Raw genomic sequence first — 12,233 nt, 5'->3', positions numbered from 1 at the left:
GGGGGGGGGAAGGAAGAAATAAACCAAACAACAACCAAAAAAAGCGTCAGAAATAAAAATATTCCGACAACTGAACAGAAGGTGCTTTGTCAAGAAAAGTATCACGATGCAGTACGTAAATTAAAATAAAATTTTGCTTGTTTAAGGCCAGACGAGTGAATTCATCCTGTTCTCAAGCAGTGACTGGGTTAAAGAAATCCTCCTGTGACACGTATGCCCGTTCAGATGTATTTCACACGGTTTTCTGGGGAGGGGGTTTCTGACCCTTCTGGGGGTCTTTGTGTGCAGGATCAAGAGCAGGATCCGACCCGAGGGGCAGAGCCAGCCTTAGGATGGGGTGAGTGTGGAGGGAGACTCTGAGTTCAAGAAATAAAAGCTTTTGAGCCCCAATGTGTGTGTCCTCCTGACTCTGCGCAGCCCACAGAGGAGAAATCGGCGAGGAAAGCAGGGAAGTCTTCAGAAACTGTTGGTGGGCACCGTTAAACATTCAACTGGGAAAAACTGCTTTGTAATGAATAAAGAGAAGCCAGGGACACCAGAACGGAGCCTGGAGGGAGATAAAACAAGTGTGAAAGCAAGGAAGGGCCAATGGGGTTGAGCAGGGGACTCCTACACGGTACGGAATCAAAAGCTAAAAACCATTTTCACTCCATGCATGAAACTGGAATCCTGCCCACAAACAGAATATGTTCCTAGTCCCTTCCTGTGCTGCAAGCAAGTTTCTGCAGTCTGGCACTAGCTTGCTCTTTTTCCACACTTTCATTTTCTCTCATTTCCCCCCAAAAACAGAACTTCGTTGAGCAGTTACCCAGGGCACCCTCATCCACTGCTGCTCTCAAGGCTTTGCAGTCAAGCCCACAGCCTTTCCTGTCCTCAGTCCTCTCACTATTGCCCCAGTCTCAGAGCCTTTCCTGGAATTTTGCCCCAAGGAGGGAGGTAACACTGTGGATGCTCCAGAGTAGCCCCCTGCATGGATCACTTCCACACTGCTGTAAGGCAGTTTTAACTCATTACTTCCATTATTTCAACCGATGGTTGTATATAGGCATGATTTCAGCATAAAATTATTCGCTTTAGTGTGTTTTGTCAGTACAAAAAGTTGAGAAAATTGAATCTCATTGCAAATGTTGCAAATGAAGATGCACAAACCGCATCTTCTGCACAGGACTTTCTAGCTCGCCATCCTACTTCCCAGCTTCCAGAACTGTATCTCTGACTTTGCAGCTCTAAAAGTTTAGTGGAACACCAACTTTTCAGACTGAACAAGCAATGACATATGTAAATGCTGTAAGCTAGGGGATTTCTTCTAATTTTTTTTTTTAATTGTCTCTTTCTTCTTGTAGACTTTGGCCACTGGAAGAGTGCCAGGGGGAGGGAAGTAATAGCTCTGGAGGGCTGGGCTCCAACCAAAAACCAGTTTTGAACTTCAGATAGAGCTATACGGATCCAGTGAAGGTGTGGACATTGGTGCTTCACCACAGGAAACACAGAAGAGAAGAAAACAAAACCAGCAGAGAAGAAGTGAAACCAGCAGCAAAGTACGTTCTGTTTGTCCTAGATTTTGATAGAGGGAGGGGGCAGAGGAGAAAACAGGTAACATGCTCGGGGTGCTTTCGTACCCCATTTATGATGTGCATCATTCTGGGACTTAAATATTTAAGGATTTAAAATTGACATTTCAAATATTGACATTTTAGCTAGAAGGGAGCTTGTGGAACTGGACGGATGGGGCGGGAACACGATCCCGGCAATCTCGGGGCTTCCTGCCAAAAGCTTCCCGCCAAAAGCTTCCCAGCACAACTTCAGCTTCCTGCCACAGCTCTTGTAACGCCCACGCCGTGGTGGTCAGCAAATACGCATTTTTGATCAAAAGTGACTGTATCTGACCACAGATCAGATTCGACTAGGGTATAAACAGAGCCTGGCCGGAGGGCGAGCTTGGGTCAGTTCTCCTCGGAGCAGCGGGGCTGCAGTCAGGGACTCTCCCCTTAGGGACTCTCCTGCCTAAGGAAATTCTTTGAGGTTGAGAGCCCTCCCTTTTATTAGGTGAGTGATTGTGCATTTTGGATCATTGGCCGTGAAGCTTAATAATTCTTAAGTCAGTCATGGAGTATTAATTCCTAGGTGACATTTCCAACTGGTGGATTGTTAATGTGATCAAAGTAATTTTGGTTAAAGGAGAGCTGAGTTTGAATTTGTTATCAGTTTGTTACAAATAATTCCCATTTATTACCTCATCTAATTTAATTTTGTGAGTTTCCACAACAATGGGAAAATTCCTCTATCTGGGAGCAAAAATTAGCCCACGCTAACGTCCCTGCTGCTTTGGTTGTACCGTAACTCAAAGCTGCGAGGAGCAGAGCTACATTCCTCAGCAGAGCTAACTCAGAGAAGAGGCAGACAAGGCAGAAAACTTGCCTCCTTTATCAGATCTGGAGGAGATGCTAGTTGGAATTTTTGTGCCCTGAAGCTGTCTGGCTTTATATTTGGCCACGCAAAAGCCAAATCTGTGCTACTGGAAATAAGCTGTGCTCCTGTCACCAGCGAGATCTCGTCTAGGCACACTTCCATTTATTTCTGGGTGCTTTCATACCACAGATGTGTTTTGTAGCAAGGGGGCTGGATTTCATTTTAAGGAACTGGCTTCAATGTGATGCAGATGCAGTTTGCCACCATTTCAACGAATTTGCCAGCGGTCCGAGTGCCAAGTGGCAATCGGCCAAGATTCAGCCGCCTTACTAGCACGGGTGGCCAAATAGAGCTGAAAGTAAAAGTGTCAGTTATTATTTATTGATTATTAATTGATAAGATTACTGGATTCTGAAGATTGAGGTGAGGCTTTAACACAGCCTTTTCTGAGTCATTACAGGAGAGGAGGGGGCTGCATGCAGTCTAGGCGCATGTAAGAGGATGATGTTGAAGGGAGTAACGAGCCTGGCTGCAGAGAAACTGAGACTGCTTCTGTGTTCAAAAGGACAGATGGCAGCAAGGTCTCTACATCCCCTCATGCTCAAAGACAGAAAAATAAACACTTGGGCACTGGGGACAAATTTGGGTTTTAAGCAAACACGCTGTTTTGGAAGTGGAGGAAAATCCCTGTTGCTGGCATCTCTGTGACTCGGTGTATTTATTGCGCAAAGGATGGTCACTGTTTAGCTGATGTTTTTGGAAGATTGATGTTTCAGCATAAATGGTAAGCAGTTTTTTTTTTTTTTTTTTTACAATTGTTTCAGGCCCACAATGGCTCTTGAAGACAACCAACAACAAGAGAAAGTCTGGGTTAATTTAGCAACAGAGTATCCTGAAGTAGTTTTATGTGTTGGAAAAATAAGTTTTGGTGAAAAAGCAAGAAAAAAGATACCAAAAAATTCAAAACAAGATCAAAAATACACCCTTGCCTGTGCAGTGTGTGCCTTGCTGAACTCTGGAGGAGGTATTGTAAAAGCAGAGATTGAAAATGAGAACTACAACTTAGCGAGAGATAGCATCGGACTAGATTTGGAAGAGACTTTTCGATCTCTTCTTGTGTTTCCAGACTGGAGAAAATACCTGGACTTTAAACAGCAAGATAATTACCTTTTGATTTTTATTAAAACCTGGAGCAGTGAAAACATAGCCTCCACAAGTGCAAAGCCACGTATTTGTAGCCTGAGTACTGGGTTGTATGCAAAAAGTGGTGCTTCTCTTTCCCACGTGAAGCCTAGCGAAGCTTTTTTGTTCCTTAAAGAAAAGCAAGATGAAGCCAGGAGAGAGCTTAGCCCAGGATCACCTCCTAGTAAGAGGAAGAGAGGGGCTGTTGCAGGAGACATGGATATTTCAAATAACAATGTTGCTGAGTTTTTTAATAGAGACCAACTGCGACGTGGAGAGACATTGACTTTCACAGAGTCAGGAAACATGGAATTTAAGCACTTTTCAACTGAAAAATTTTTGACTCGTGTCAAGGAGATATTACCTGAGTATATCGCTGGATTTGCAAACACAGGCGGCGGGTATTTGTGGATCGGTGTGGATGATGACAGCAGAGTGCAGGGGGTCAGCAGTGATGATGAGGACCTTGAAAAATTAAGACTTCTAATCAATTCAATTAAAAAAAAATTACCCCTCTTCCATTTCTGCGGGAGTTGGCATAGACACAACATAAAGTATGAACACAAAATCTTGAAAGTATGCGATGAGGCTGGAGATCACTGTGGCTACGTCTGTGCTGTGAAGATTCAGCCATTTACTTGTGTCGCATTTGCCGAACACCCGGACTCGTGGCTAGTGGAAGGCACCACCATCAGGAGACTGAAAGCAGAGAAGTGGGCTGAGTGGATGACGGCTGCCGATCCAGGTCCAAAAGAGCCAGGACAATTTTCATATTTCCATTTTCAATATTTCCTTTTCTTTTCTTGCTCCTGACTTGGCAGTGTTGTTTGCTTTAGATACTCTTACCCGCTTCTCAGTGTTCTTTGGGGGCCTGACCAAACCAACCAGTTTGACTCTTTCAGGTCCTTGCTAAATACCCATCTTTCCGCCGCTTGCATTCCTTAATGCTTGTTTCTGGCTGGAGCACGTCCTGGTGACTGGCAGCTTATTAATGCCAATGTTAGTGCCTGCTCTAGCAGCATGAGTTCTCCATGCCTCGAGTTGACTGCTTTTGAGGTTAGACCCCAGTGCACGTGTTATTTTACATAATTGCCATAGTCCACGGCAGTTGTCATTTGCAAATTGCCATTTGCTTTCAGGCTTAGTCTATATGTTCCCTCCTGCTTTTTAGGGGCATTCTCCACTGCTGCTGCCAGCCTAGTAAGCTGAGAGCTGCAGACAGATAAAGCGTTCATTTACCAGTTCTTGGGCAGTGAAAGGGATATCACTAACGGAGACTTTACAACAGCAGCTAATGAGATAAGGAAACCAAGAGCAGCTCCATGGTCTGTGACCTGAGCCTGTTCTGTTGCTGACCAGCTGCTGTCCACGTGAGTTGCAAGGTTTCTGTCTACGCATTGCATTTGTTATTTTAAAGAAGAGCGAAAGATGTAAAACCAGCATGAGGACAGCTTGTGGCAATTGCACTGAGGGACAGCTCATGCTATATCACATGGTTTTATTTCTTTTTTTTCCAGACCTTTCAAAGTTTTCTGAGACCTTTAAGCTAGAGCTCAGTCTGACAGAAGGGCCACCTCTGGCCAAGCCAGTTTATTCACACCAGTGCCTTGACAACCTTGATGATCTTTGTGAGAAACTCTTTCCAGGTAGGTCTGCCCATTGCTTTCACTGTCTGGTAGGTTTACAAGGTGAATCTCAAGGGCACAGTCAAGGTCAAAGACGAGTTGAAGACATTCTTTAAGCAGATGAAAGAGATGGAAATAGTTTGCAGATCTGACAGCAACATTGCATTCAAATGCCTGATGACCCCCTTCCCCAAGGACTGATCTTCTGCCAGCTATTGACACACGTACATGACGGAGCTCAGCTAGCTGAACGTCTCTGGGGACCGAGCACAGCCATGCCAACTTCTTTTCGCAATCCAGTGAAAAACAGGAAAGATGGGAGGAGATCACTTGGAATCAGCCCAGTGTAAACACATAAAGGGACTGGGGCTGGGACTGGAGTGGAGGGTCTACTCCCAGTTACAGTCCCAGCATTTCGGTAGCACTGCAAAATCAGCCAGGTGTCCAGGGGCTTTTCTATTGAGCCATTATTGTTTCTTTGTTTACTTGCCAGGTCTCCTAAACAAGGTTGGCAACAGCTGGCCCCATGCTGGCATTTTCAGCAAAGGGACTGAGCCCTGGGTAGGAGATGAGGATTGAGTTCCCTGGGGAAGGAGTCTTTGCAAAAGAATCTGGAAACACGTGGGGTCATTAAGGAAAATTTTGAAGAAGCAACAAAAATATTTCAGGCAGCTATGGTCTGTGTTTGTGGCCTTTCACCAATATCAATTCCCACAGAATCATTTCAGAGGGCTGGATTTGCATCTCATATACTAACACTAACTGCTGCTTCTCTTTTGCCTTGTTAGTGAAATCCCACAGCATAATATATACCCCGGAAAAACTCTGTGAAGATCTCCTCCAAGAGCATCCAGGGTTGGATAGTTTAATGGAAAATCAATCACAGCAGCTTTCTGAGGGACTTCTCATATTCTCCAGAAGCTGGGCTGTTGACATTGGCTTGCAAGAAAACCAAGGTGTAATTTGTGATGTTCTGCTAATAGCCGAGGACAGGCCACCTATCCTCTATACAATCTGTAAGCGTGATATCTCAGAGAATTTGTTTAAATACTCAAGAAATATAGCCAGAAGGCTGAAGGAGAAATTAGTCAACACAGGGGGGTATATTCACAAATTGTGCGTAATACCAAAGCTACTGACTTTGCCTCCAAAAATTAACTGTGGAAGAGAATGGGATCTGAATATTCAGGAACTGTATCCCCAGAACTACAGCCTCATCAGCAGCAGCAACTTGAAGGACCTCTTGCACGCTCTCACAGTAGCTCTGCTGACTTTCAAGTCCTTTTTAAGCGACCATGTTGGTTCTGAGTTTTTGAACCTCTTGACCATCAAACAATACCAGCTGCTGTCAGAAAATCTTCACAAAACTAAGAAGCTGTATGTTTATGGTCTACCAGGAACAGGAAAAACTATCGTGGCCCTGAAGTTCATGGAGAAAATAAGAGCTATGTTGCAGTGCACAAAAGAACAAGTTCTTTATGTATGCGAGAACCAGCCTCTGAGAGATTTTGTGCAGTAAGTACTTCCTCCAATTGTTAATTTCAGCATCCTGTTCTTTCACCAGCATTTTTAAATAGCTGAGTGCTGATCAGTATATTTGGTACGCTGTTTGGTCTACCACCATGGCAGTGTTTGAAGTGTGTACTTGGGATGTGTTTTTAGTAAGGCTAAAATTCTTTTCTTGACATCCTGAGCACCTACTAATAAATGTGTCTTCAATATCATGGGCATTCACTTTGTTCTGATCAAGTATAAACAGTAGTTTGCAATGCAGAGATTGTTTTTAATCTGCTTGTATCTCTTCTGTAGGCAGAAGAACATTTGCCAAGCTGTGACAAGAGTAGCCTTTCTGAGGGGAGACTTTAATTATGTGAAGCACATAATAATTGATGAAGCACAGAATTTCCAAGATGGGGAAGGTGATTGGTATAAAAAAGCCTGGACTCTAACTTCATCACCGCATCTCCCTGAGCCCGGCTTTTTCTGTATTTTCTTGGACTACTTACAGACAAGTCACTGCTACCCAACTGGTCTTCCAGAAGCAGAATGGCATGATCCTGTCGAGTCACTAACCCAAGTGGTTCGTAACGCTACCAGTATCTATAGCTATTTAAAAGAAAAGATGGAAGAGATTGTAGAGTACCCTACCCTCAATATTCCCAGCCAGCGTTTGAAAACGTTATTGTGCAGAGCCACGTGTGCTCATGCTGTGCGAGGCTGTATTGACATAGTGACCCACCTAGGCAGAAACGGAATAGCAAAGTACGTGGCAGAACATTGTCATACATACCTTAAAAAAGGTTACTCCGAGAAAGATATTGCTATTCTGTGCTACAGAGATGAAGAAGTAAAAGCATACCAGGAAATACTAGCATCAGAAATGAGGAAGTTAGAGTCAAATATATTGTTAGGAAGACTGGAGGGAGGGCTAGGGAAGTTCACTGTTCTTGACAGCATCCGTCGTTTCTCTGGCTTAGAAAGAACCATCGTGTTTGGTATTATTCCTCAATCCTTTTGGTTTCAGGATGAAATTTTAAGAAATATATTGGTCTGTATAGCATCCAGAGCTAATTTAAATCTACACTTGCTACATGATGAGTAGAAACAGGTAACTGCATAGGCTCCCAACACAGTCCTGGTAGGTCAATGGTTATGTATGTTTGAAATTTTTTTACTCTGTATTTGAAGGAGAAGGATTTCCTTTGTAATGACTGGTCCTCTCTAAAAGCCCAGACTTTTTGAGAAGCCTCTACAGTCTGTTTTAAATCAAATGTACTGTTTCAATAACACTAAGAGATAAGATACTTTGAATGTCAGTAGAATTACATCCTTCCCCAAAGGCCCCTTCCAAGGACTTGCAAAACCGGATCCTCAGCCTCTGAGTGCATGCAGGTGCACCACCAAGTGAAAGCCATTATACCAAGACAGGAAACTGGAAGACTTCTTGGCTTTCTCCAGCTCACTCCCATACTCACAGTACTGCTCAGAAAAGTTACCAAACAGCATCCAGCATTAGAAGCCTTTTTTTTTTTTCTCTTTTCATATCCTCTATTCAGATACATAGGAAACTAAAAATGGGGCCTTCTGTCCATGTTTTAGCTAGGAAATACAAATAAATGGCTATTACAGAAGTAGTTTCCCCACTCAGCTTCAGCAACAGTTAGCAGGGGTGGGAAGAACCCAGTTGCTTCAAAGAGGAGCTTTAGTGGGAGAAGGAAAACTTTGCATAACAACCCCCTTAGATATCAACAGCATTTTTTGTCTTGGTTTCAGAGATGCTGGTTAGATAAAACGCTACATAGAGTTAGATGCAAAATACTTTTGAAAGGCAGATCCAAAATTCCTGAAACTGGGTATCTAAAACTGAAGGCTGGTTGAAAACAAACCGTATCATTTTCCACCACAGAATGACCTGTGGCTCATTTGGTTTGGAAGAACAGTCCAATATCCTCCCAGTGTGATTATAAAGCACCAGTGATTTAACTGAATGTGGTTACAATAAGGAGAGGACATTGTACACAGCTGGAATTACCCTCCAAATAAATTTGCCTTTCAGTTCTCAAACCTATTAGCTTAAAAATTCTTGCTTTTCTCACTTTACGCAGCTAGAGGCACTTTCCATTTTTTTTCCTTAATCAACATACAAGGAACAACTACATCCGTGGTTCCTTTCATAACCCCCAAACCTCAACACTTAATCATGCCACGCTATCCATATAATCAGAAATATTTTAATGTGCTTTAATTCACATTTAAATCACTGCTAAGTTTATATTTACTATATGCTTAGATTTTCTTCCCCTGGGGACTCAAGCTGGAGTCTGCTTTTTTGTGTTGTCTATAGCATGCATAAAGAACCTGTGCTTCAATGTAAACATTTATATAATAAAATGTAATGTGATGACCAGCTGGTGTGTTTGCTTCTCATTCCACTTCTTCCCTGTTGAACCAAACACTGTGCCCTGCTGTGAGCCTCAGCTGAACCCATCAGGCCGCCACCTCCTGCAGCCTCTCACGGTGACTCTGCACGTTCATTTGAGCAGCACTGCATCGTTTGCAAGTGGTAAAAATTCAGCCTGTGCTACCGACTACTCCAGCTTCCTGGGTGTGATGCAAGGCTGCAAGTGGGGGTTGCCTTAGATTCTCCATTTGCTGAATAAAAGCAGAACAGGAATTCCACATGGAACAAAGGACTGAATTTATTAAGAGTTCATCCACCACCCTCACACTTTGGCACACCACTTAAGGCTGTTTAAAAGTACCATAAATGAACAAAAAAGCACACGGCTAAAACCCAACCTATTTTCTGACTACAGAAGAGAAGGCATTTAACCCTCCCCTTCCACCATTGTGAGAAATTCCACAAGTGCCAGGAGCTGTAGATGGTTGCAGAACGTATTTCAGCTCCGTTGAGTTCCCTTCCAACAGCACCCTGGCACGTTTCTAACACAACCAACTCTTTTACAGATGGGCCGGGAAGCTTTCATCATTATCAGCTGAATGGGGGCAAAGAAAGGATTTACACCAGCTGGGAATTCCTCAGATGGACACTTTCCAAATTTCCCAGGCAAATGCCCCCCTTTTCCTCATACAGATTCTGATCCTCCAGAGTTGTCCCCAAATTCTTCCATGCCTTGACAATGGCACTGGATTTTCCTCACAGCTCTCACTTTTCCCCATTTCTCAGTAGCCTTTTTTCCCCACATTCAGCCTTTTTTTGGTGCTTTTCATTTCCTCATGCCTGAGAGAGAGGTTTGATTAGCCCATAATCCATGCACCTCGTGAGGCAATCCCGTGCTACGTTAATGATGTGCTGCTTCTTGGGGTCATCCGCTTGCTTGCCGTGGTACGTCAGAATCTCCAGGAGCTCTGTCTCCACCAGCTTCTTCGCCAGCTCTTTGTCAGCGCTGATCAAGTTGAAGGCGATGACCAGTCCTCGGTGCTGCACTTCTAAGTTCTCGTGCAAGCAGAGCCGCTGCAGGATTTCGAGCCACTGGGTGGTCTTCAAGGGAGAGAGAGATCTTAGTATTGCTCTGAAGAATACATCAACCAAGACTGCGCGTTTGGTGAGGCATTTCTCAGCAGAAGGAAGCGCAGGGACTCACCTCTGCAGTACTCATGGCAGCTACGGTTATTTGATTCTTTAACTAAGGAAACCTGACTCTAAACTCTTTAACCCTATTTTTGTCACATTAATGTCAGAAGCCTTCATGGCAGTAGCACCACATAAAACATGTTTCATGTTTAGGTTGCTGCAAAATCTCTGTGCAAAGAATCTGATCAGTGTAGGAGATGACCAGAAGCAGACCCACCCCGGCATTGATTTTCCTGAGCCCCTTCTTTGGCTCAAACTTATCCTAACAAGCCCCAGAGTCCAATGTGTGCAACACAAGAGGGTTGAAGAGTTCTGAGCCACAGCTCTTCACAGCTATTTGGCTATGCAGGGTCTGAGTGCTCAGGACCTCCAGATCTGGGTGGGAAATGGAGATGTTCTGGGATCTGTAAAGCTCCATAGGTTATCGGTCAAGCTCTTCTCATTTCGGAGCAAAACAAGGTTTGGATTTCAGGTTATTTATCAAAAGCTTTAATGGCCTATAGAAGAATATTCTGCATTCCTAAGCTCACTTGAGAGTAACATCCTGGACTTAGCCTGAGGAATGGCTGTATAGAAGCGTTTCAGCTCTGAGATGAAGCCCATACAGAGGCAGGCTGGTTGACCTGGTGCAGGGATAGACCAGGAGCACACACACCCAGGTCCCAACTCCACCACTAAGCTCCTCACTACTAAACTGGTGGACGACATCGTCCTTTGGAGAGGCATTGCCATGACTGTGCCAGGCCCCTTCAAGGGTATGTCTACCCTGCCAATAATCAGTTAGGGTCTTACCACTTCAGTCATCTTCGAGCAGAGTTTCTTTTGTGCTGCTGTGAGCATGGCCAGAGCTCCTGCCGCCGCAACCTGGACCTTCTCGTCCTCCTCGCCGCACAGTAACACCACCAGCTTCAGCCGGTCATTTCCATCCGCCACAACCCGCTCTTGAACCTAAAAGCCCCACAACCCCACGATACCCAGAAACACCTCGTTGGGGTCACATCGCGGGGGCTCACGAACGGGCACCCACAGCCCAGCCCGAGACGCCCCACGAGTTACCTCCTTGTTGAGCACCAGGTTGCACATACACTCCGTGGCCGCCTGCCGAAGCTGGTCGTGATTCTCAAACATATAGTTTTCAATATCTGGCAGGGCCCTCTCTTTGACGATCTTCATCCTGTGTCGAAGAGCAGTCAGATGAAATACATCATGGGACAAGCAACAACCAACTTATAAAATCTTAACCGCAGGGAAGGCCTTGAAACACATCGGTGTCCACAGCACTGGAGCTCAGGACATGTGGTTCATGCCCTGTCTAATGCAGATTAGGTTCATGTTTTTCCTCTTTCTAGAGGAAAATGTGCCACTCTCCTCTTCCTGGCTATTTTATTAATTTTTCATTTCTGAGACCTTTGTAGCTCTGCCAAAGGCAGCTCAAACTGACCAGTCTTCACAGTCATAGAATCATAGAATAGAATCATGAAGGTTGGAAAAGACCTCAAGGATCATCAAGTCCAACCGCCAACCCAACACCACCCAACCCACTAACCCATGTCCCTAAGCACCACATCGCCATGTTTCTTGAACCCCTCCAGGGATGGTGACCCCACCACTTCCCTGGGCAGCCTGTTCCAATGCCTGATCACTCTTCAGTGAGCAAATTTTTTCTAATATCCAGCCTAAACCTCCCCTGGAGCAACTTGAGGCCATTTCCTCTTGTCCCATCACTTGTTACTTTAGAGAAGAGGCCAGCACCCAAGAGAAGAGCCCAGCAACAGTCCTAACAAGCAAAGTGTTCAACCGGAATTCACATTCACTCCTGGGGAAGAAAGACGGTCAAAAAGCAGGTAGACTCACCTCAGTTTATCACTTCTTCCTGAAAAGTTAGTGAGACCTAACAGAGCCTCGTAATTCTGGAGGCCATC

General features: G+C 44.6%; 2 protein-coding genes across 2 annotated transcripts in view; one reads left to right on the top strand and one right to left on the bottom strand.

Moving 5' to 3' along the window:
- The first annotated feature begins 3,240 nt into the window (after nt 1-3,240).
- LOC104463482 (schlafen family member 13-like) lies at nt 3,241-7,818 on the top strand. Its single transcript, XM_010075843.1, has 4 exons — nt 3,241-4,336; nt 5,109-5,237; nt 6,005-6,731; nt 7,026-7,818. Exons 1-4 carry the CDS (start codon nt 3,241-3,243, stop codon nt 7,816-7,818), a joined length of 2,745 nt encoding a protein of 914 aa, XP_010074145.1.
- A 2,069-nt stretch (nt 7,819-9,887) lies between these two features.
- The window catches only part of LOC104463471 (protein unc-45 homolog B-like), an 11,271-nt gene continuing 8,925 nt past the window's right edge, over nt 9,888-12,233 (bottom strand). The window contains 4 exon segments of the mRNA XM_010075833.1: nt 9,888-10,218; nt 11,104-11,259; nt 11,368-11,485; nt 12,166-12,233. The exon segment at nt 12,166-12,233 is cut by the window's right edge and continues 33 nt beyond it. Of these exon segments, the coding sequence (XP_010074135.1) occupies nt 9,952-10,218; nt 11,104-11,259; nt 11,368-11,485; nt 12,166-12,233 (609 nt within the window). The 3' untranslated portion in view covers nt 9,888-9,951.

This window comes from Pterocles gutturalis, unplaced genomic scaffold (assembly GCF_000699245.1).
Source record: "Pterocles gutturalis isolate BGI_N339 unplaced genomic scaffold, ASM69924v1 scaffold40516, whole genome shotgun sequence".
NCBI classification, from domain to species: domain Eukaryota; kingdom Metazoa; phylum Chordata; class Aves; order Pterocliformes; family Pteroclidae; genus Pterocles; species Pterocles gutturalis.
Note: the sequence above shows the minus strand (reverse complement) of the source record. Positions and strands in the feature narration are given on the sequence as shown.